We start from the raw sequence: 25,257 nt of genomic DNA on the forward strand, positions 1-25,257 counted from the left end.
CAGAGAATTAGCTGTTTCCCACAGACCTGGTGGTAAGGATGGTCCACAGTGGCTAATTTTATCTCCACCTGGTATTTCACTGTAGAGTCACGAAAGCTCACATGTTGCAGGATAATAGCTACAAGGAAAAAAAGTTCCCGGAACTTAGAATAAAACTGGAATGAGATGCAGAAGCAGCTGGACTCAGCCTGAAGTTGGTTAATTTTGACAGTCGCTTTCTTCCCAGCCTGTTCCCTGTAGCTCTGAAGCTCTCTCCCGCTTGGACCGTGACCCTGTCTCCTCCTGGCGACAATCACTTAATCAGCCCATCAGACTGTCACATGGCTGCTTTTACCTTGGGTAAAGATTCATTTTCCTTATTAACATCACAAGAACCTAGTTCTTTCCCCAACCAATTAAAGAGGAAAAATAGAAGGGCCCCAGTGTGGCGGGAGGAAAGGAAAACTGTTCTGACTTGTGGCACGGGGGCAGGCTTCTCAGCCCCACACGGTCCTGGGAATTGAACCCTCGTGATTCTGAAATGCAGCTGGAGGTCAAGACCACACAGACAGAATAAACGGGTTGGAATAACCATTGTAGACACTGCTCACTACCCAGATCTCAGACGGTTCACCTAGACTCGGAGCCTAGTGTTGGTGGATTTATTCCGCGTGTGTGTTAGTTTGTATTATTTGGAGTAGGTGTCTAGACAGCTGATATTCAAGACATAATAGCAATAATCCTCAGTTAGCATCTTGCTTCCCTCCTCATAATCTCCGGCAATAAGAACATTGGTCTCTCCATGTATTTTGCCCAACCCTTCTGCTTGCAAAACATGTTAACATTTACTCTATTTCTTTATAAGAGATGCTTATCTGAGTTGACTATACTTCGTGGTGATTTCTGACCTATTCTATGGTTCCTTTATGTCCTTTAACAGCCTTTGAATGGCCTTTGGAAGTTAAATCCCCAGTATTAAGAAGGGATGGTGGGCGTGGTGGCGGGAGACAGGAACAACCGCCCATTTTAGGATTACGTTTAAAAGAATAAACCTATTCTGACCACATAATGTGCCTTCTGATTTATTCATAAGAGTAAACTGCAGCCTATTCAAATCATGCTAATATAGTTCAAAGGTACGCACGAATTGCGGGTGATCTGGATTCAATGTATATTTCTCAGCTATGCAATTCTGTAGGTTTTAGCCATACCTTGTATTTAACTTTTTACGAAGATGTAGTCAGATCATTGCCGGGTAGAATCCAGTCTATTGGTAACTTAGTGCTACCAGTTAATATTGAAATGTTACGCCTTATATTTAAATTTTTAGCAATATGCGCTAAATTTCCAAATGTAAAGGAATCTGGTTGAAAAATTCCAGAAGTGCATTTGACCAAACATGGATGGATCCTGGTGAATCCTGATTAGGTTTTGGAAGTCTGTGCTTTTATCCTCCTCACCCCTTCCCGTACCACCACCCACCCCGCCCCACCTCTTCCTGCTTCCTTCAGTAAAATAAATGTGATACACAAGTGCAGCTGACTATTTGCAATGACCCTCAGAAAACCGCCTCACCATGACCTTTTGAAAACAGGTCACAGACGACCCAAGTACCCCAACCCCAAGCACCCACTGCTTTGCCTCACCCCCAAATCTCCCAATGCTTTTTTTTTTTTTGGCAGACTATATGCCATTTCATTCTCATGTATTTTCTATTTTCAAAATACAGCATTTGAGGCTTTGCTGGAGAAGGAGCGAAGAGCCTCTCTTTCCTTTCTGCCAGCATCCCTGAGGAGGACGACTGATTCTGGGCTTGTAAATTGTGGCACTGACTTAAAAGGAATTGACAGGAGTATCTGCTCAAAATAAAAGACTAAAACTCCATGAAACAGCTCTGGGGGCAGAGGTTGAAAAGCAAAAGGAGCAATTATGCGTGTATAAACACCTCTAGGTTTGGAACAGCAAATCTCACCAACCAAGGCAGGCTTGGCTTTTTTTTTTTTTTGAGCAAAGCGCAGTGAACAGAGCGAGGAGGAGACGGCACCGATCCTACTAATAAAACCACAGAGCCCTAATTTCTCGCCAGACAAAAAGTCTTTGGTGATAAAGATGTTTATAACTTACATAGTGCGAGCCGATGAAGGCATGACAGATCATAGTCCTGAACAACACGTTCCTGGAACGTCACTAGCTCTGTCGGGGCGTTTCACATGGCATACCAATCTGCACATCCTCTGCCTCTCAGGCATTCATGGGGTGTGGAACTTGAACCAGACACTCCAGGTAGCAGAAAGACCTTTCTCGGATTCATCTCACCGCAAAGGCTAGCTAGACAGACTCATCTCCTGTGTCCTCCTGCTGGCCACATCCTCGCCACCTTCTGCTGAGACTAAAGTTGCCACCCTCCCACTGCATTTTCAAAGGGCCCAGAGACACTCCCGCTCGACAGCAACAGCTGTTTTCTCTCCCCTGACTCTAAGTGATGTCTGCGCCTCTCCGTTTCTCTTGGTCCCTGACAGTCTTCACGTCACAGTTGATGTCCTTCCCCTAAAGTGAATGTTGACTGACCCTCTTCTCTTTTCTTCTCTCTCTCCATCAAGACTTGTGCAACTCTCCAGCTCAGGGGTTGTCGTCTGGCAGTTTCTGTACCAGACAACAAATGGATTTGTGGGCCATGTTGCAATTACTCAACGCCAAGATGCCGCCTGAAAGCCGATGATACCTCAACAGATGGGTGTGGTCACCCTCGACTAGCGCTTGGTTTGATGGACACTGAAACCGGAATTTCACATAATTGTCATGGGTCAGGAAATATTTTTCTTTGTTTTTTCTTCTCTTTCCTCAACTCTTAAAAATTGTTATAACCATCCTTAGCTTGTAAGTCACAGGAAAGCAGGCAGCAGGCCAGAGATGGCCCCCACCCCCAGGTTTCCAATCTCTGCTCTAATCCATCGGGGCTGCTATTCCCAGAGTAAGGCAGAGCCGTACAGGAGAGAGCCGGGGGGCGTCGCTGCGGACACTAAACCCTCGGCAGACTTGGGAAGGGAAGAGCAAAGGTGGGGGTGGGGTGAGGCTGGGCTGTGCGAATTGAGAGAAGGTGGGGTTTTCCCCTTAAGGTTACTGGCTGGCAAGAGCTCTGTTTTGGGAGGGAGGCTGGGGGCAGTAGAAGTATGAGGGTTGGGGAGAGTATTTAAATCACACTGGGCATGCAAAAATATATCAGGAAGAACACCCCTGAAGAGTGGAGCTATTGGTAAGGATTTTAAACTGTCCTGGCTGAGCACACCCCTCCCTGGAAGGTCTTCTGAATTAACCCCCAGACTCTGCAGGGAACTGAAGATGACAGCGGCCGCAGGGGGGAGCGGGATCTGAAGCATCATCGAGAGATCGCAGAAACAATTCACTGCCAACAGACTGTCCCGGCAGGGTCCCGGTGCTACGGTCGTGGCCTGGGTAGGCACGCTGCCCCTCGGATGCCCAATTAGACAGAAGTGGGGGAAATCTAAGGCAGAGTGCGCTTTGGCTCTGCTTGACCACCCAAATGAACAGCATGGGAAACTGAGTCTGAACTCATGAGTCAGCCCTGGAGAAGCTCCCAACCCCGTCTCTCACTCCAGGTGGCCGAACCAAAGGTAACTTCAAGGGGCCGAATCAGTAGCTCGGTTGGAGGCTTCTCTGAGAGTTTCCATGCAAGCCGGTGGATTCAGCCAACTTGGGATGATGTCATCCCTAGACCTGAGTTAATCAAATAACAAGTGCAAAGCAAAAATAACGCTAAAATCCCAACTGCCCAAGAGATGTGGAAAACCAGAGGGCAATGGCTCCCATCTCCTCAATTAAAGGGATAATTGGGTCCATTCAGTCCAATATTGTCCTACCCCAAACCACAAAAAAATTACAAAAAGCAAACAAAAAGTAAACTGAAGAAACTTGGGAACTATTATTTCTTCTCAAAGAAAAGGACTTTTAAAAAATATTCTCGGTCAAGAAGCTTACATAGAGAGGTGGCTGAGTGGGAATGAAATGGGACCAGAGGAGGTGACATTTAATGATGGTGGTGGTGATGGGGAGGGTCAGGAGCCCAAGGACGAAGCCTTGTCTTGGGGCAATAAGAGGATGCTCAAACCTGTTCCAGTGGTACCTGGTTACCCAGGAAACCTGGAAGTCCTGCCTGCATCCAACCTGGTCTAAAAGAAGTGGGTTCAATTATTGCCAACAAGTGAAGCCAGTGATCTAGCCAGCTGGGAGAGTATTCTATAAGGGGGGGACGTGCAGATCACAGTCCTCTGGGGTGCTTGAAACCTCCAGGCCCTGACAATTTCCCATGCGTGTGCATTTCTCCCTCCCCAAGATCAGTAATTTGGATGGGTTTTCTTATCTGACCCCACCCCTGTCCTCCCAATCTGGAATTCCGGAAAGAAGGGAAAGCCCGTTCCAGTCAGGACCTGGCTTTTCTTTTCCCTGCACCCTTGAAGATTTGGAGAGGCAGCAGGAATGTCAGAGAGCACTCGTGTCCCTGAAGGAACAGCCGGTTGCAATGCACGACCATCACTATAGAGCTACGATTTATGAAAATAAAGCAATATGTGCCTGTTTCGGTGCCTGCCGTTTGCCTACCAATGGTGCAGTGTTCACCATTCCAGCCCTCTCGGCATTCACATTTGCCATCTTTACAGGTCCCGTGCTCAGTGCAGCGGGGGTGGCACACGCGCTGGTCGCAAGCTGCGCCTGTCCAGCCCTCTTCACAGCGGCAGGCTCCCCCGATGCAGACGCCATGAGTGCCACAGTCTACTGAGCACACTTCTGGAAGAAAAACAATGATTACAGCTCAACACCACAGCTGGCGAAACCCTCCGCTGGAGGCCAGACCGCACACATGGCCCGGGTCCCTGGAGCAGGCCCGAGGCCCGGAAGGTGTGTCGCCTTGGACAGCCGGTCTCTCACTGGCTGGGTAACCATTCATTGCAATGTATTTTCTAGAGCAGTGCTCTCACGGTGGGGTCCCTGGACCGGCTGTCACCATCACCCGGGAACTATTTAGAAATGCAACCTCTTATACGTTGCTTGGTCCTCTTGAATAAGAGGCTTGGGGAGTGGGGCTCAGAAATTTGTTTTAACAAGTCTTCCAGGTGCTCCTGATGCACTGTACAGTGTGAGAACCACTGTCCTAGGGCCTGAGGCCATCCCAAGGGAAGGTCAGACAGTGGCCATGCAGTTTGGCAAAGCTACCCAGGAGGTGCCCACCTGAAAAGACCCCTGTGGATCCTGACTCCCTAGCCGGCATGGGATGTCTTTCCCCGTCGAGTGCCTGAACTGACCAGTGGCCAGTTAGGGACCCAGCGGCTCCCTCCTCACAGTGACCGCAGACCCAGCCGTCGCCCAGATCGGCGCCCTGGTGGCAATGATGACCACTGTAATTGTGCTGCGTTACACAGCCTCTTTCTCAAAGGAGCTCAAAGTCTTTTGTGGTTGGGGAGGAGACAGACAGACAGATATGCACTCTCTGGCGTTCCAGACCTCTCACTCGAGGACAAGCACGTGCCAGACACTCATCCTTACAACAGACTACTGAGGGGGGCGTGGCTCATCATGCCAGGGGAGGGGAAGTCAGACCAGGAGGGTCAGTGACTCACTCAAAGTCACACAGCATGTCGGTAGCACGGCTGGGCTTTGGATCTAGGGCTCCCTCCTCCCCCACTCCTCTCCGAGCTCGGCCGGGACCACCAACATCAGAGGTGAAGCCAGAGGCGAGTGGGCTGAGAAGACACCCCAAATAGTCCATTTTAACTGATTCTTTTTTTTTTCTTTCTGGAACGAAATATTCATTTCTTTCCCATTGTAGCCAAGCTTCACAGAGATTCCCTTCCTGATTGCCATGGCAATCTGACAGCTGTCTCCCTACCCAGAGGAAGGGGGCAGAATGATGGCGGCTTGCTTGGCTAGGCGCTCATCAGCGTGAACGGAACCATTCTCGGGAAGGTGGGGACTGTTTTGAACTGCTGAGCCGTCCCATGTTAAGGTCACTCGGGAGGTAAGACACATACTCTTAATTTTAGGAAAATCAAGTGAACAGCACAACTTCATTCCTTCCCCGTCACTGGAGTATTACAGAGCCTTCATAACATGTTCACCCAGCACCCCGAGGGAGCCTCTATTCTGTTTTATAGGACGTTCCGTTCAGTTTGCCGGGGACTGAATTGTTCCGTTTTGTTTTCTGGTACCTTTAGGGAGTGTACACAAGATACCGATAATGCAAATGGAAACATCCCTCCCGGGCCTCTCATCCATTTGCGGTGATGGAACCAATGAGGCACGAGAACCTACGAAGTGTTTTTTCGCTGTTTCTTTCTCAAGGATCGCAGACTTCACGACTGAGAAGAGAGCAAGAGGCACGAGGCAACTGACCAAGCCCCTCCATCCCAACCAAGTGTCAAGAGTAGCTTTCCATCTGTCAGGGCTCATGGCAGAACACAGGGCATGAGTGCTGGGGAAAGCGAGGGGACGCCCTCCTGGCTTACCGACGGAGCAGTCGGGACCCATCCAGTTGGGGTCGCAGCTGCAGAGGCCCGTGTCAGGGAGGTAAGTGCCATGCCCGCTGCACTGGTCCGGGCACTGGACCCTCGCCAGCTCACAGTTGAGACCACCCCAGCCAGGGCTGCAAAGGCATTCTCCGTTCACACAGACCCCATGGCTGGAGCAGGTAGGATCCAAGCAATCAACTGAAAAAAACAAAGAGGAGACGTATCGTTTACTCATGGGAACTGGGCCACGAGACACCAGTTTAGAGGGGAACGGACCAGTGGTCCACCAGTTCCTATCCGCTCGCAAGACAATGGAGCAGCTCAGGTAATTCTTACATGGCGCCTTGAAGAATTCCCATAAAGGATTAAAGACTTTGTATTTGTCAAAACACCAAATCTCATGCTTCAAGAGAACATCAGAGAAAAGGGGGGACTTCTCAAGCAGAATTAAGAGGAATCGAATACAGAGATGTGTCATCCAACCTTGAGAATCCTGTCCTAAACAACGCTAGTACCTTAACTGGATCAAATCAAGGCTTCTGGGGCTGGAACGTGAATGCTGGTGATGTCTTTCCATGTATAACCAAACCCAGTCACCCCTCACTCCTGGAGACAAAAGTACAGAGGCTCATTCTAACTTCACTCATACTTGACTTCAGAAGGTAACAAAAGATTAAAAAGAAAACCAATGAAACTCAAATAGGAGTCACTATCCTAAGGAAGTTTCACATAGGCTAAGTCTAAAATCAGTTTTCATCCTTTGAGCGTATAATCTACCGGAAGACGTGAGTCAATGTGCAGGACAGATGTGGTGAAGCTGGGTGTGGAAACGATCCAAAAAGGGTCACCGTCCTACACAGAATCATGGGTGGACTGGACGCGTGAGTCTCTGGCTGTGGCACTGAGCTTCCCCCAGACAGTCAATCAGACGAATTAACGGTCAGATTCTGATCACTGTTGTTCTCGCCAGTTTCATGGTCTGACCGCTCGGCCATCTTAGCAATCAGAGTGGATTTACATCCTGTAGTAACTTGAAGATTATTATTCCAGAATCAACTCAAAGTGAGGAGAGCAGTGAGTGGCAAAGGCGGGTCCTCTAGGACAAGACTATTTGTTTGAGAATGTGACCCCAAACCTTGGCCAGCCAGCCAACCTAAGGGGGGATAAACAGGGCTTTTTAGAGGAAGAACAGCTTCCTTCCGTATTCCTAGAAAACGATGCCGTGGCATTTGGAGTAGCGGGCACTGCACACCAGGGGGTTTGAATGGCAAATGGGGGTCTTGCCTAGGGCTCAGATGTTGCTTTGTGGATCAGAGGAACAGGGAGGTCTTATCACCTTATTTGACTAAGACATACATTTACCTCTAGGGAAATCAGGTCTGCTGGCCTAGATTAAAGCCTTTACTTCTGCCATCACAGCACAGCCAAATTGAGATGACTTTAAATCCTCGTCTTGAGGTTTCTTGGACCACGTTTGTAGCGTGATTCAGTCCCTCGTATGAATGTGCTATCTCCTGCTTCAAATTCTCAGAAGAGATTTTGTTTTCTTTCTTCTTTTGCCAACGCCAAGACTGAAACAAGACTGAAACTGTTTTGTCCTCTAAATAGTTCACCACGACACTGAGATGGCAGCCCCTTGGGGGTTCCAATGTTTGGAGTGCAACGTTTTCTTTTTCTGCCTTACAGTACACAAAATAATGGTGTGCTTTAAAACTGATGGTACATTGACTCCAAATACGACATGATTCAGGTTATCCATGCCACGACGATTTCATTCTGGGGGACATCAGACTTGAGGAATCTGGCTTTAACGGAAATCACAACATTCCATGAAGTTTCCAGAGAACATCCTTGTCTTGAGGCAAAAATAAGGATTTTCATTGTTAAGAGATGTTTCTCAGGATCCCATTCGGCTCTTCTCAGGAAGCTATTATTTGTAGAAACCAATTCAAAACCATTTGAGCCATGGGGAAACAACAGCTGCCAATAATTTTTTTTTAATAGGAAATACTTTCTCAGAAAGGTACATTTCAGTGATTTGTAATTAGCTGGAGATGTTCATAGTCATGTTACTTGCTCAATCACTTTAATGTTGAATTCGTTGTCTTGGGGACTGTGAACCCTTTCTGATCTTTCAAAATCTGCTCCCTTCAGGAGGAGGGGAGCATATCCAGATGTAAAAGGACTGAAAAGTTCAAACACATGGAAGATATTCACTAAGAGGCTGGGCAATGCCTTTAATGTCTCATGCCTTGCACAATCAAGGGAATACAGTAGGTGCTCAATACGCGATTGCCGCAAGGGTGAATGGCAGACTTTGCTAGAAGCATTTGTCTTTGATGAGACCAATTTCCAGTGTGAAGAACCGACGAGAAAGAGGAAAGGGTGCTAACGACGTTCTGCTTTTGGGAAGAGTGCCCTGCAATTTGGAATCTGCAAAACACGGACTCATTCATTCAGAATCAATTTTGTCCATATTCTTCTCCCAAAAGAAGATTCCAAACCTCTGTTTTTTTTTTTTAATTCTGTCCCCATTTCGAACATAGCAAAATTAAAATAGACACAAAAATGCCTTGTGTGCTCAAAATGCCTCAAAAATCACTCTCTGTCTATAATTACCCACTTAAAATGTTTGGTGAAGTGCCAACAGCAAGGAGCTCTCAAAAAATTTAAAAAAACATATATATTGTAATCTTTTTCTTAAAAGGATGAAATAAAAATATACCAAAAAAAAGAAAAAGAAAAAAAGAAAAAGCAAATGACACTTTTCTTCCAGATGAATTAGCTTTCTCTTCTCTATCCTGAATTATAGTATGAAGGAAGGAGAAAAATCCACCGAGATTTATTAGCCCAAGAAGGGAATATCATAAAAAGAACCATTTATTATAGTGTCTAGAAATATGAGATAACCCTTTCTCTGGTTAGTGAAACCAGTAAATACGCCCTTCGTGCTGTTTAATTACAGGAGCTGATGGAATCACTAAATTCAGACTTCAAGGGGAGAAGTTTCACTATGAATTTTAAATTTGGTTCCAATTTCCTAAGATGATCTTGTGGCCACGTCCTTACAGCCTTCAGCAGGCAGGAGGGACGCTGGCATTTTACCAGGCTTTATAAATAGAAACGGTGTTATACTTAAAAGGGAGGCAGTGGCCTTTACCAGCTAAGTACCAGGTGCCTTACACCACCAGCGCCCCTGGCAGCCGAAATCATTAGAACTCATTTAGTCCCGGGCCCTCTGTAGATTTGACAAAAGAGGGTAGTGAATGCAATTTTCATCCCTCAGGATAAAAAAGGAGGTCAAGGAGTTTTACAAACAATATGTACTATAAACCCCTGAAGAACCATGAATTACATTTATGAAGTTAAATGTCATTGAAAAATGACTCAACCATGAAACTGACATGAAAACATGGCAGACTTAAACTAATATGTCAATTTCTGTCTCGTCACCTTCCGACTCCCCCAGACATCACGGAGTGCAACCTCACGAATCCGCCTTTTCATTTTCTTGTGCAAATTTGTTAATAGTACGGCAATGTTTATGCAGCAAAAAAAAAAAAAAAAAAAAAAGGAGGATGGCCAACTATTGATTTCGTTGCCAGGGCCACTTCAGGTAAATTGTTTGAACGCTATGACTATGATGAATATCAGAAATAAAAATGCTAAATGGAAGAAAAAGTGCTGATCCGGGCTTTCTGGCTCCATTTCCTATTTTGAAAACAGCATATGAATCATCTCGGTTCATTCTTTTTTGGGGAGCAGAAATCAATAGAGGAGATTTCATCCTGTTATAATGATCCATGTTCCTTGTTTTGTTGGCTGGTTAATTCATTCTGAACATTTACATAAGACCAGTTGGAAGAGTAAGAAAGTTGAGAAATTCCACTCCTACAGATATGCACGATCTTTAGCGGACAGGAAAAAAAAAAAACCCAGACGGGCAACGTCACGTTCTCTCCCTTTCCTCTTGCCCAGTGATGTATGTAAAAGGTCGCTTTAACCTTTCTTGTCGTATTATTGGCCTCCCCCATGTTTTCAGCGAATGCAGCTTTGCCTCCTGCAATTCATTTATCTTTAAGAACTTTCAACCTTTCAAGCAGGGTTATTAAATCAGTACTTCCTCTATCCAAACTCCCAATTTGGTTTTATGATGCAGACAGAGGGAGGCTACCTTCTACAATAGAGGGAAAAAGAGAGAGCTGAGCAAGTGATGATCTGGGGGTCAGATTCCTGGGCCTCATTCAGGGCACCACCACGGATGTACTGGGAAATCTTAGAAGAATAATGTCATACGGAAGCTGACTGCAGCCATAGTTCTAAAAACTATGAAAGGTGAAATTTAGCAACGGAAGCTTATGTATGTGTATCTAAGGATGAGCCACTGCCACCACTTTGTGGTGAGGCTGTCATGGCTGGTTGTTTTGCACAGAATCCTGGAGATCCAGATGCTGATGGGATGGGGGAACAGATCCACTTGCACCTGAGAACCTCACAGCCCCTGAGGTCCATTCTTATCAGCCTGGCAGTGAGAAGCTGAGAATGAAGATGCGCATCTGGCATCCCACTGGGTCTTTCCTGGGGGGACACTGGGCATCATCTCCAGCTGTCTCCCACGGGGTGGGTAACAGGCTTCACCTTCTTCCTGAGTTTGCTGGGTGAGTTGACACTTCTTTTCCCTTTGGGAACAAGGTGGGGGTCGGGAGGTGTGGGAGAGCTGTCTGAGCTGCAGGGGCATATTTCACTGGGTGATGGACTTAGAGGAGAGTTGCTTAGCAGGAAGGCAAAGACTGAGCCGATTCAAAGACTAGAGGGGCAGGCTGAGAGTGTTAAAGAGAGTAGGCTCTTGTCTTGCACAGGAAAAGAATTCAAGAGCAAAGCACAGTAAAGGGAAAGTCAGTTTATTCAGGGAGGTACTCCATAGACAAGAGTGTAGGCGGTCTCAGAAGGCTAGAGAGAGCGCCACCACGAGGTGCGGGGGTGTTAGTTTTCATGGGCTGGGTAATTTCATATGCTAACGAGCAGGAGGATTATTCCAACTATTTTGGGGGAGGGGTGGGGATTTCCAGGAATTGGGCCCCACTTTTTAGCCTTTAAGGTCAGCCTAGGAACCGTCACGGCGCCTGTGGGTGCGCCATGGGACTCAAGGTCTCCTGGAGGTCGAGTCTTCCGCCATCTTGGTTCTAACCAGTTTGTCCTGACCTCAGTTGCTGTGTCCTTCCTTCAGTGGTTGTGCCCTGCCCCATTCCCTCCTGTGTCATGAGGAATTAGGTTTTTACCTTCCAACCAACTTGAGTTGATTCTTTATAAAGGGGGAGAAGCAATAGATGAGCAAAGACAGACCATATTCCAGATGGGCAAATACAGAGGGGAAGGCTGCCAGGCAGCTTGGCCGAATTCCATTGCTTTAGAAGTCCCAACATCTTGGTACCCAGTAACTTCTGAAAGCACTAACCAGAATAACTAAGACTAGTTAGAGCTGGCTCCTGAACATGCCCAGAGACGGGCTCTTTCCCGTCTTCCTCCCTCTCCTGTCACCAAGCCCGACCTCCCATCATGTTTCGTCAGACTGGACTCAGTTGGTTACATCCCTTGATTTCCCCCCACGTGTGCTGGAGGCCACCTCAAGGCAGGCTCGAGGGAGCCCTTCCGGACTCATCCAATCCCAGCCCTCTGGCTGCACACCCGCGCTCACTCTGAGTGACTGTAGGTCACTGGGATAACTTGCCCGAATGGTGTCGCTAAGTGACGTGGGAGCCGACAGTCTCTCAAGCCTGACTGCCTTCCGTTGATATTAATTTTGGCTGAAATATTTACACAGACGTACACGGGTCTGAGATTAGCAGGAACAGCTTTTTAAAAAGAGCTTGGGGGAAGGGACGGGTATTCAGGATTCTTGTTTCTGGTTTCTGGGTAGCGGAATTCCCAATTCAGAGGACTTGAAATTAAGCAGAAGAAAAGAGGAAGGCAGGGGGGAAGGGGAAGGAAGAAAAAGGACAAGAAGGAGCAGGAAGTGGGGGAGGAAAAACAGAGGGAAGAAGACAGGAAAACAAAGGACAAAGAGAGAAAGAATTAACATAAAGAAGAGGGACACAAAACCCGCCTTCCAGAACCACTGGCAAGCCTTCTGTGCTCCACAACTTATGAAATCCATCAAAGCTGAGGGGTCTGAAGCGCAAAATGTTGACCCTTCCTTTGCAAAAAGGGGGAGCCAGGACTGGGCTCTCTAGCCAAGGGCCAGGCCTGCAGGCGCCCCCCACCCCCACCCCGCCCAGCCCGCCTGGCGGCGCTCACCTTCCTCACAGTGCTCGCCCTTGTAGCCAGCAGAGCAGACGCAGTTCCCATCAATGCAGGAGCCGTGGCCCCCGCAGGAAGGATCGATGCACTGGTTCAAGGGCACGTCGCACTCGGCGCCTTTCCAGCCGCTGTAGCACTGGCACGTCCCCTTGGAGTACTGGCCGTTCCCGCTGCACAGGACGGGGCAGGCGGCTGCGGAGAACAGAGACAGGGCACGCGGTCACGGGGAGGGGGCGCGCCAGGCCAAGGGGGCAGAGCCCGCCGGGCAGGCCAGCTTTGCCGGCAGGGTTCCAGGCTGGGGACTTCGGCCATGGAGGTGCAGAGCCGTCCGCAAAGAAGCCATAACCACGACAATGAAAATGCCACTAACAACGGCAGTCACCACCCGCTGAATGCTTATTACATGCTGGGCGCGGCATAGAAGGCTTGATTGTCATGATCACCCTCCGAGGTAGAGGCTCGAATCGTGATCCCATTTTACAGGTGAGGCTCAGATTGGTGAAGTTACTTTGCCAAAGTCACAATGCTCTCAGGTTAGGGAGCCCCACTGGAACCCAGGCTGCTGTGCCCGTAATGAAGCTACCTGAACGCAGCGTTGTCACTGTTGCTGGTAATGGGGATCAGAATCCGTTTTGCTGAATATTGTACCCTCAGGTTAGTCAGCTCCTACTCCTAATAAGTTTATCCCCTTTAAGAAGAAAGGGATAGGCCACAGTTGAGACGCTAAATCTGTCTATGCCTCAGTTTCCTCATGTAGACCGTGAAGAGATTAAGTGTAACTAACGTGTGATAAAGTGTAAGGATAAAATCTGCCTGGCCTACAACAGGCACATGGAAAGATGCTCAGTGTTGCTAATTACCAGAGAAATGCAAATCAAAACTACAATGAGGTATCACCTCACACCAGTCAGAATGGCCATCATTCAAAAGTCCACAAACAATAAATGCCGGAGAGGCTGTGGAGAAAAGGGAACCCTCCTACACCGCTGGTGGGAATGCAGTTTGGTGCAGCCATTATGGAAAACAGTATGAGAGTTACCGTATGATCCAGCAATCCCACTCCTGGGCATATATCTGGAGAAAACTCCAATTTGAGAAAAATACCTGCACCCCAATGTTCATAGCAGCACTATATACAATAACCAAGATGTGGAAGCAACCTAAACATCCATCCACAGATGACTGGATAAAGAATCTGTAGTATATTTATATAGTGGAATACTACTCAGTCATAAAAAAGAATGAAATAATTACATTTGCAGCAACCATGGATGAACCTAGAGATGATCATACTAGTGAAGTTAGTCAAAGACAAATATATGGTATCACTTATGTGTAGAATCTAAAAAATGACACAAATGAACTTATTCACAAAACAGACTCACAGACACAGAAAACAAACCTAAGGTTACCAAATGGCGGGGTGTATAAATTAGTTGTTTGGGATTAGCAGATACAAAATACTATATACAAAATAGATAAACAACAAGGTCCTGACTCTTCAGCACAGGGAACTATATTCAAGAGCTTGTAATAACCTATAATGAAAAAAAAATACTTATATATAATCAAATCACTATGCTGTGTGGTCACCTTCAGGCTTTGGACTTTTCACTTTGGGATCTGTTTGTAAAAAACCTACATTTCCAACCAGGCTTCTGGCATGAGCCTAAAATGAGGATATGGCTGCAGGTTATGGAACTGGCATCCAGAGACCGTCAGAAATGCCCCACAGAGGTGTTTCAGAGATTCCTGGTTTACCTGCGTTTGGAATACACAGGCTCCAAGAATTCTCTAGGCATACAGGCATACACCAGAATGGTCTCCCCATCTCATGAAGTGATTACATGTCTAGTCAGCTCACTCTCTAGTAATGATTCCATCCACCTTATCCATCCCTCCTTCCCCTTTTTTTGTTGGGAGGAGGTATTTAGGTTTATTCATTGATTTATTCTTAAAGGAGGTACTGGGGATTGAACCTAGGACCTCCTGCATGCTAAGCATGAGCTAAACCCTCCCCCATCCATCCCCTTTTGTTGTCATGTTTTATTTAGTTTTTATAGTAATTAATTCTTCTCCTGTGAGTGTCTTATTTCCCAAAGATATAGTATACTAACGATGGTTATCACTGTCGATTTCCTTCCAGTGCTGCATTTATCAATGTTGGCTCGATTGGGTAAATGTTTCTGTTATGTTCCTGAAATTCCAGGATTCCCAAGTGGTAGTAGGGGTGTGAGCAAACATAAAATGGCCATTTTTGAAAGATAGGGAAAGAACAATTCGAGAGTGGACCTCATGTTGCACATACAAAGCCTTTTTCTGGGGCAGTGCTTGCTGATCGTAATTGACTGTAATTGTAAACTGACCTGAAACAAAAACATCTCAACAGTTGACATGTGACTGAGGGGCTATTCCTCAAAGTGCTTTATAATAGAATAGTTGCAAAAATGACTCGGGGTACACAGCATTTCCAGTAGAATTCTTACCCTGCTGAGTCTACCAGAGAAGAATGAGTTCCAAGGTGAGACCATCAAAGCTACATGTTAAATTGAGATGAGCTATCTCTAAAAGTAAGAAGCATGACTTCTATTTTCAAGAGACTTGAGGAAAGAGATTGGAATCCAGAGTGCCCGAGATTCAAATTAGAGACTGTGCAAACACAATCCAACAATCCCACTCCTGGGCATATATTCAGAGGGAACCTTAATTCAACAAGATACACACACCCCATGTTCACAGCAGCACTATTTACAACAGCCAAGGCATGGAAACAACCTAAATGTCCACTGACAGGTGACTGGATAAAGAAGCTGTGGTATATTTACACAGTGGAAAACTACGCAGCCATAAAAAAGAATGAAATAATGCCATTTACAGCAACATGGATGGGCCTGGAGAATGTCATTCTAAGTGAAGTAAGCCAGAAAGAGAAAAAAAAATACCATATGATATCACTTATAGGTAGAATCTAAAAAAAAAAGATGAACAAACTTATTTACAAAACAGAAACAGACTCACAGACATAGAAAACAAACTTATGGTTACCAGTGGGGAAAGAGGGGGTGAGAAGGGATAAATTGGGAGTTCGAGATTTGCAGATATTGACTACTATACATAAAATAGATAAACAAGTTTATACTGTACAGCACAGGGAACTATATTCAATATCTTGTAGCAACTTATGGTTAAAAAGAATATGAAAATGAATAAATGTATGTTCCTATATGACTGAAGTATTGTGTTGCACACCTGAAATTGACACACTGTAAATAACTATACTTCAGTAAAAATGTATTTAAAAAAACCCAATCCCCACCACCTCTAAAAACATAAAAAAATATGAACAAATCTGAGAAATGATGGGCTTTCTCAAAGTATTGAGGGGGTTCTGAGGACAAAGTAAATTCGTTCCATGTCAGTGCCTCATGAGACTCATGCTAAGCTCTAGGTCAGGGATGGCAAACGAGTGGTTCATGAGCGGCTGTTCTCCCTTCCTGCACCTCTGCAGGGGTGGATCACGGCATCTTGTCCTCCTGAGCCTAGAAGGAGCCTGAAAACCTTCAATGCTGGAGCCTGGGAGCAGGCGGAGTTGGTGGTTAAGAGAAAACTTTGATCCAGGTAACACTGAAGAGATCTCCTGGTGGGAAGACTAGAATCAGCGTCAGTTCTTACCCATTGCCATCCTTACACAGTGAAACAGGGAAACAGTGAGAAGTGTGGCTACCCATATCTAGCGAGGTGAGCTTCCAAAGGCTGTTTCTGTCTGACCTGAGGGTTACATAGTGACCCTGTCATGGATGGCAGAGAACGTTACATCAAATCACCACCAAGGGGCTCACATCAAACCTTCCTTCTGTCCAAAAGGTGGAAGACGGCAGAAAGTAGGAGCAAACAATTATTGTCTTTATTGATAAAATGCAGTAAGGATTATTTTCTTTATTTGTATTGAAACTGTTTCTCTTCTGCCTAAACGCCAAGTGGTAAAAAAAAAAAAAATTGGATTGTCTAGAAGGTAAGAATGGATTTTATTTAAAATCCCAGGTGTCTGGGAAATCAAATTTAAAAAGTGACCTACTTTAATTACTCAGGGGAAAAAAAATGGAAAAGAGTCAGGTCAGAGAGTTCTCCACATTCTAAATGCAGCCTTCTTTCAGTATGTTTGCTGCATGCTTCTCGGGAGTGCGGTTAAGAAATGCAAAACACTGGGATGTTCTCTGGAAAGCAGGGCAGCCAATGGGCTGGGCTGATGTCGCATTAAAAAAAAAAAAAGGCAGAAGGCAGGTTAAAGAAGAGTGAAGCTCTCTAGTAACTCATCTGCCATGGGGCGGAGTGCAACTGCCAGATGGGCGCCCTCCAGTGGTCGGTGGGCTGACCTGCATGAAGAACTCCTTCCCTCAGGGAAACTGACTCATTCTCAGACATAACTCAACCCAGAGCATCCCAGTATGTAAGGCTCAGCCTGATCCTCATCTAAAAGGGGGACTCCCCTGCATTAATAACAGACTTTTATTATCACTAAGTCTCCATGATTTTTTTTTTATTGCAGTTTATAGGAAAATCAATTCTGACTCCACCTACTGGGAAGTAATATGGAACAGAAGTGCAAAGGACAAGGCTTTTGATGCCAGAAAGACCTAGGTTCAAATCCATCACTTCCCAGCTGTGGGATTTTGACAAGATAACTGTACTTCTCTGAGACCCACTCTCCCGGTCAAAAAACAGTCCCTCACACTTGATGGGAACATTACATGTGATACCATGTGCCAGGACTCAAAACAGGAGCTGACACCTGATTTGTAATTAATAGCTGTTCCCTTGTGAAATTCCAAACCAAATCTCCAAACTGATTTCAAGAGTTAATAAAATAAAAAATGCACACACACCACCACCGCCGCCACCACAGAAGAGTATCAAATAACACTAATAGAGAGATATCATCTTTTTCTTTCTCTGGTCTTCTCTGGTTGTGGGTGGGAGGGGGTTATAGAATCACACATGGAAAATTTTATGTCCCAATCTTTTCCTCTCTCCTCTTCCCAAGGCTTGACAGGAGCAGAACATTCATTGTACATTCAAGCTTCTATTTAAAATTAATTAAAATGTTTGTACAAAGTGACTATTCCTATTTTACTAAATCTAGTAAATGGAAGTTCTAAGACTTGTGCAGAAGAAAAATAAATTACCACTGCCACTAACGACTGGCAAGTTAACAGACTGATGACAAAAAAATGACACACTTTGGATTCACCTAAATGGTGTAAAGCTCATTTTAATGATCGAGCTGACGCTTCTTTTTTCTCCCCTCAAAGTTGTCTCTGAGGGATGAAATGAATTATCAGTGTTCTTTACTCAGCGGGAAGTGACAGGACAAGCCACTGTGTCTGCTGTTTTGAGTACAACAAGTCTTGTCTACTTGGAGCTTGTAGCACAGAGACCACTGGGAGAGAAGGCAGAGATGGCTGAAGAGGTCCAGACAGACAGACAGACAGACAGAGGGAAGACGCCTGCATCTTGACAAGTCACTTGTGGGCTGGGCTAGATGTGCAGAGGGAATTTCATATAACATGTCTTTAAAAAAATGATGGGAAATCTGATTGAAATCCCTCTGGAAAAGAGCCTTGAGAACACCTGAATCTAGTACTCCAGGTAGACTGTCAAAATATTACTAACAATTGGTTGCCTCCCATCCCAGGTAGTCAATAAACACTTAGGACTAACCTAGTATGTGCTAAGAGCTGGGTCAGGCGGTAGGAAAAAGGGATGGAGAAATAAAGATGCCTCGATTCTCCCGAAGCAAGTGAAGATCTAATATTTGCGTCACGGAGGTGAAGCAAACAAAATTCAGTGTCTTCGAAACCAAAGCTCGTGTCCCAGTGTCTGTTGAGACTGTGGACTGGACTGGGTGCTGAGCAGAAGTCAGGGAAGATGAGCTTCGCTTCTTGTCAGATCCCTGCAATTGGCAATCTACTTGGTAGACAACAAAGTCTGACCTCTACTGCACATGATGCTCAGGAATAAATCTGACATAGGTTAAAGATCCAAACAGACAAAAACCTACAAAAGTGTTCGAAAAAGTACTGAAGACTAATTTTAGTTTCTTAAGAGGTAGATATGTAAGAAAGATAAAATTCCAGAAACCAAGAAGGAAAAGAAGAAAGATCATATTTGATTGCTTAAATGTAAATCTCCTAGGTGACAAAGAATGCCCTAAACAAAAATGAGGGATGTGCAACACTGGTGAAAAGTATTTTTAAACATATTTTACAGAACAAAGCTTGGTATCAGAAATACACAAAGAGCTCTTACAAATCAATAGAGACAAAGAATTGACAGATGACTGGATAAAGAAGTTGTGGTATATTTATACAATGGAATACTGCTTAGCCTTCAAAAAGAATAAAATAATGCCATTTGCAGCAACAAAGATGGACCTGGAGATCATCATTTTAAGTGAAGTTAGCCAAAAGGAGAAAGAAAAATACCATATGATAACATTCATATGTGGAATCCAAAAAAAAAAAAAAAAAAGAAAGAAAGAAAGAAGGAGGACACGAATGAACTTACTTACAAAACAGAAACAGACTCACAGACATAGTAAACAATCCTATGGTTACCAGGGGAAAGGGGGTGGGAAGGGATAAACTGGGGAGTTTGAGATTTGCAAATGTTAACCACTATATATAAAAATAGATAAAAAAACAAATTTCTTCTGTAGAATACAGGGAACTACATTCAGTATCTTGTAATAACCTTTAATGAGAAAAAATATGAAAACGAATATATGTGTGTATATGCATGACTGGGACATTATGCTGTACATCAGAAATGGACACATTGCAACTGACTGTACTTCAATTAAAAAAAATACAAACGAATGAAAACCTGGACAAAGGACATATCAACATAAACTGCCAATAAAAATATGAAACGATTCTCAGCTCCGTTAGCAATAAGCATAGATAAAGAAATGAGATGTAATCCCGGACTTAGCAGATTGAAAAAAAAAACATCTAAAAGATCGATAAGCCCTGGTGCCGCCACGGCTGAGGGGAAATGGCCGTCACAGTGGATGGGGGCAGAAATGCAAACTCACTTTTAGGGGGACCGGGTGTCCCTATCTGAAGGGCTCCCCGGCTCACTGTGCCCAGCAGGGAAGCCTGTTGACATCGGTGCCTCAGTTTCCCTGTTAAATGAGTAGGGCGAGAAAGGACCAGTTTTGTAGGAAGAGTGAGGAGGTTGGAAAGCAGAACTGAGACGCAATTAGACGAGCACAAAAGCAAAGCTCACCAGCCATTCTGATCGCGACCATCACCTCTGACCCCGACAGCCCCCAGCCTCCCTGCCTGGAGCACTGAGTCACTCCAGTTGGGAGGAAGTCCAGCAGGACCCCCGTGAAGAGAGGGAAGCAGAGGATGCTTCTGACAGTCGGGGGCAGAGTTCCCGGCTCAGAGGACCAAAGTTCAGGCGCACCCACTTCCTCATTTCTGTTCTGTCAAACGGTACATTAATAAGCAAGAGAGTGATTCAGGGAAGAATTTCCAGAAGGACAAAAAACTCATCAGGTGTGTCAGATCTCTGACATTCAGGAGCCATGTGGGGAAAGAAGCACACGCTGACTTAAGCACGAAAGTATGGATGCTTTAATTAATCCGGGGTGAATTTAATTGCTTTAGTTAAGTGGAAATCGGGTTAAAAATGATGCAGAGCATGCTGGGGTGTGTTAAAAACATGACATATGAGTTGGATGAATCGATAAATTAAAAGTGCACAGATGTTTTAATTAAACCCAGGGAAGTTAACGAAGATCACAAGAGACTTTTAAGCCTATGATTAATTCAATTCATTTAAAATACCTGTAGAGATACGGGGATGCCTCCATTTTGAGAGTTATAAAAGTTCTCAATCGATAAGTGCTTAAGCTGTTCTTAAAAAATGTCTAAGTTTTGTGTATGTGTGAGACTGAGCAGCATTAATTACATAATGAATATTTAAATTCTTCAGAGTACACAGGAAGCTTTTTTTGCAGCTCAAGTCCAGACCGAGGTAGCTTTTCATTCCTGTTGCGATGCAGGCAGTGAGAAGAGCTTGCCGATGATGGGTGTCCAGTTCTCCGCAAGCAGGGGAGCACCCTGAAGACATGAAGGTCTGTTTATTCCCTGCTGTCTCTCCAGCAGGAAGAATGGCACCTGGCAGCGTAGGCTTCTGAGTTAGACAGCCTGAATTTCCCTTTGTTTTTTTTTAACCAGCTGTGTGACTATGGACATTTTACCTTCAGCCTCAATTTCTTCATCTTTAAAATGGGACAAGAATTCTGGATTACGTAACCTATAGCGTTTTTAAGAGGATGAAATGAGATGGTGCCTGGTGTAGTAGGAAATCCACAGATGTGGTTTTTTTCTCTTTAGGGAGGCACTGGGGATTGGACCCAGGACCTTGTGAATGCTAAGCACGCGCTCTACCACTGAGCTGTACCCAACCCCCGATATAGACAGGATAAAGACACGATTATATTATCACTATTTGTATTAGGAGAAAATTGTTTCAAGTTATCACATCACAAAGAAACAGGAGAGAGGTAAATACTCTTTTCCCCATCACCCATCCCAGCCGACCTCTTCTCAAAAGACTGGTTTACTTCCCAATACAGAAGTGTTTTTTCTAAAGCCAGAGTACTTCCCCAGCTCCGGTGGCATCACGCCTACGGTAAGTCTCCCCAGGATGAGGCGCTCTCCTTGCTAAGACGGCTCTGCAGCTCATCTAGCAGTTTACAAAGGAAAAAAAAAAAAAAAGAAAAGAAAAGTTCTTCAGTCTCAGAGGCAATTTGGCTTGGGGCAGGGCTGACTGAGGTAAATCCTGCAAAGTGACTTCTGTTTGGTAATGTACCAAGAGTCAGATGCAGCGGGCACGGCCACTCCTGGAGGCAGGGACTTGCACGCGGGCCCTGAATAAAGGGCCCTGCAGCTTCCCAACTGGGGAGCCAGGCATCCTCCACGCCTGCTTGGCAAGCCGGGGAGAAGGGACGGTCAACGTGGTATTGATGCTCCTGTTCCGTCGTCTCCGGGCAGTCTGAGCAGAGTCCAAGGGCAATGTTATCTACACTCAGACCCGAATGTGCACATGAGTCATCTGGGGATGCTGTTAGAATGAGACTCTGTTTCAGAAGGTCTGGCATGGAGCCTGAGGGTTTGGATGTTTAACAAGAGCCCCCGACTGATGCCAGGACCCCAGACCCACTGAACCAGAAACCCTGGGGGAGGCCAGCTGGCTGTGTGTTAACTAGTGGTTCTGGTGAGCAGGGTTCTAAAGCCAGACCTGGGCGAGTACCTTAACTTCTCTGAGCCTCAGTTGCCTTAGCTGTGAAATGCGGATGGTAAGATTATATGCTGTGAAGATGAAATGAGATCATTCACGTAAAGCCCTTCCCACAGTGCCTGGCACGCACTGTGTTCAACATGTGCGGAGGTTCTTACACTTTGCCAAGTGTGGCTACTCAGCTCCTTTCTGCAAAGCATGAATCAAGCGCACGACTTGAAGCCCCACCTCCCGGGTCCTAGCAGCCAAGGAATTCTGGCGTGTCTTCTTAGGTCAAGGGTGGGAGGAGGGGGAGGTGGGGTGCAGCCTCGGACTGCAGAGGGCTGTGGAAGGACTCCTGCCTGTCTGCATCAAACGGGACTGTAGGGGGAGCGGGAGTGGCAGAGGGAGACAGGTGTGAAAGAAAGAGGATCTGTGGGGACACCTGTGGTTGTTCCAGGAAGGACAGGTGGGACCAGAAGGACAGGAAGACGGGTCATCTTTCACTGGGAGAGGTGAGGCCAGCTGTGGAAGGGGGAGGAGCTTCTTTGCCAAGGGAGCCCTGAGGGATGCATTTCTGGGGGGGTGGGGAGGACCCCAACACCACTGGTGGGGGTGAAGGGGCTTGTCACTCCTGAGAGCAGACGTCCTCTAGGGGGAGACGGGAAAGCAGGTCAGGCGAGTCAGACGGCTGGGCTGTCCATGGGGCTTTGACAGTGAGTGGTCACTGTCCCCCCCGACCCCTCCTTTCAGGCAGGAAGACCAAGTTAGGGCCACAAGCTTCAAAGTCAGCCAGCCATGGTCTCAAAATCTAGCCCACAGTGTGACCTTGGGCAAGGAGCTTTCTTTCTCTAAGTCTCTGCCTCTCTAGTACAACAAGGCTAACAACGATTTCAAAGCCTCATGATGATTAATGCTGGGTAAGATTCATGGAGCATAAAATACACGCCAAGCACGGTTCTACGTGCCGGACCCACATTTACTTTGTCGTGCTCACGGGGAGTACGGCTACTGCGCCCATTTTATAGATGGGAAAACAAAGGCCTAGGGAAGTTAAGTAATTTTCTAAAATGGGTACACTTTAGCCATTCAACTGAGCAAATTCGAACTCTCTGGCTTCCATTTTTCACCACTTCACTCTTCTGAGACAGTGCAGATAAACTGCAGACTAAACGCTGTTTCTCTTCTGCATATGTTTGTTCCTTCCGATTTTCATTCCTCTTCCCTCCACTCCCACTTGCTGTCTCCCTTCCTTCATTTAAGTTGACGCCTCGATGCTGGCTGCTTTATCCCTGCATGATAAATCCAACAAATCGGAACCTTGTTTTCTAGCATTCACTTTGTCTTGCACACTTTCCAGCCATGTTTTCCTCTGTCTGATCCTTGACCTGTAAATTCAAGCCTCCGGACATTTAGAGAGCATGTACTCTTCCCTGAGTGGCAGACTAGGTGTAGGGAGGTCCAAGGACAACTGTTGGAAGCTTGTGATCCAGCAGGAGAAACAGAGGTAACCACTCAACGAACACATGGCATGGCCTGAGGGGCCACTGCCAAGGTGTCACCAAGTCCCATGTGACGGCAGGTCTTCTTGGTGGGAGCATCAGGGAGGTGTTGGCCTGTGAGCTTGGTCCCCAAGGATCCGCAGCACTTTCATAGGAAAGGTTGGGCTGGATGAGAACAGTCCAGCCAAGAAAGTAGCATGGATGGAGAGGAGGTGGCAGGGCCGTCGTGTTGAGGAGGAACAAGCTGGAATATACAGTGGGAGATGCTGCCAGATGACCTTGGAGCACGGAAGACCTTGAACTTCATTCTAAGAAGTCCATTCTTTAGTCTCAGAATATAGCTCCTGACCACCTGCGTCGGAGCCCTCCGGGAAGATAACTAAAAATGCACCTGCCCGAGCTGTGCACCTGTCCGAGGGATTCAGACCTGGCTGGCATGGGGGAAGAGCCTGGGAGTGTGCACTTTTGACAATTTCCCTGCATTCATGTCTTTAAAGCAAAGTTCGACAACCATCGCTAGAAGCAACTGGGAGCCACTGAGGGTGCTTGAGGAGAGCAGCGCCATGTTCCTAAGAGCTCCGGGAGGAGGCTGGAGGTGGTGAGGAGGAGGAATGCCGTCAGGGAGAAGCTGCTGGCTGGGTGAACAGGGCAACGGCTGTGAAGATTGGAAAACTCGAGCACAGTGTGGTGAAGGTCGATCAGAGAGTTGCTGGCAGACGATGAGATGAGAGAGGCGATGGAGCGGACCTGGGGGCTGGGAGGAGAATGGTTCAGAGCAGCAGGCTCTGAAGTCAGACGGACTTTGTTTCAAATGCTGGCTTTGCCACTTTCTGCCTCGTAAACCCTAGTTCACTCCCCTGAAGTTTTCTTGCGTTCAGATCCAAATCCTAAGGTGCAACTGCCACTCAAACTGCTTCCAAAGCACATCATCCTTATACCTCACATCTTCTGAGGTTATTCAATCTCATGGCTGGTCTGGCATTGAGAATCCAGGCCAGTTTGCTGGGTTTGAATCCTAGCAATACCACTTATTAGCTGAGTGATCTTGAGTAAGTTACTTAACCTCTCTGTGCTTCACTTCCCCCATCTTTAAAAGGGGGTAACCGTCATCTGTGAAGCAGGATGATTAATGATTAAATGAGATAATTACGCACTTGCCCACCGCTGCGGTTGGCACATAGTAAGAGCTCAATAAATGTCAGCGATGGTGACGATGACGCTGATTTGACTTTAATGCTAGAACTTGGCCGAGACGGACTGGGTAGCGGGTACATTTGCCAGTTAACAGCAGAAGCATGGCATGATCCCCCGTCTTTTTCCAAGGCTCTGCAGAAACTGGGTAGGAGCTGAGACCAACCCCCAGAGAGAAGACTTCATGTTCCCACGGTGGGGGCGTTTCCAGGCCTCCCCTGACAGCTGTTCAGCAGCAGGTGTTGTCATTTTGAATAGTGATTAAACACACATTACCTAGCACGTTAAGGCTCTGGCGTGTTAAGTTTGTGTTGCAGGTTGGGACCTAAAGCTCAGAACCAAACAAGCCCACCTGAGAAGCCATCGTCCAAAAAAACCAAAAAAAAAAAAAACCCCCCAAAAAAACCAATCAGAAGCCTTGGAACTCTTCTGAAAGGCAAGACTGCTTTACATGCAACACAAGGAAGCATCTTAAG

At 46.2% G+C, this 25,257-nt stretch overlaps 1 protein-coding gene across 7 annotated transcripts in view; it reads right to left on the reverse strand.

Moving 5' to 3' along the window:
- TENM2 (teneurin transmembrane protein 2) overlaps positions 1-25,257 on the reverse strand; it is a 462,232-nt gene that overhangs the window by 125,832 nt on the left and 311,143 nt on the right. For 6 of the 7 annotated variants that reach the window (XM_072947260.1, XM_072947265.1, XM_072947262.1 and 3 more), the window contains 3 exons: positions 12,795-12,989; positions 6,498-6,698; positions 4,570-4,782 (listed from right to left, as the gene is read on the reverse strand). In XM_072947260.1, the coding sequence (XP_072803361.1) occupies positions 4,570-4,782; positions 6,498-6,698; positions 12,795-12,989 (609 nt within the window). The remainder of the gene's footprint in view (positions 1-4,569; positions 4,783-6,497; positions 6,699-12,794; positions 12,990-25,257) is intronic. The other variant, XM_072947258.1, reaches the window with a different exon arrangement.

Source organism: Vicugna pacos, chromosome 22 (assembly GCF_048564905.1).
Source record: "Vicugna pacos chromosome 22, VicPac4, whole genome shotgun sequence".
Classification (NCBI taxonomy): domain Eukaryota; kingdom Metazoa; phylum Chordata; class Mammalia; order Artiodactyla; family Camelidae; genus Vicugna; species Vicugna pacos.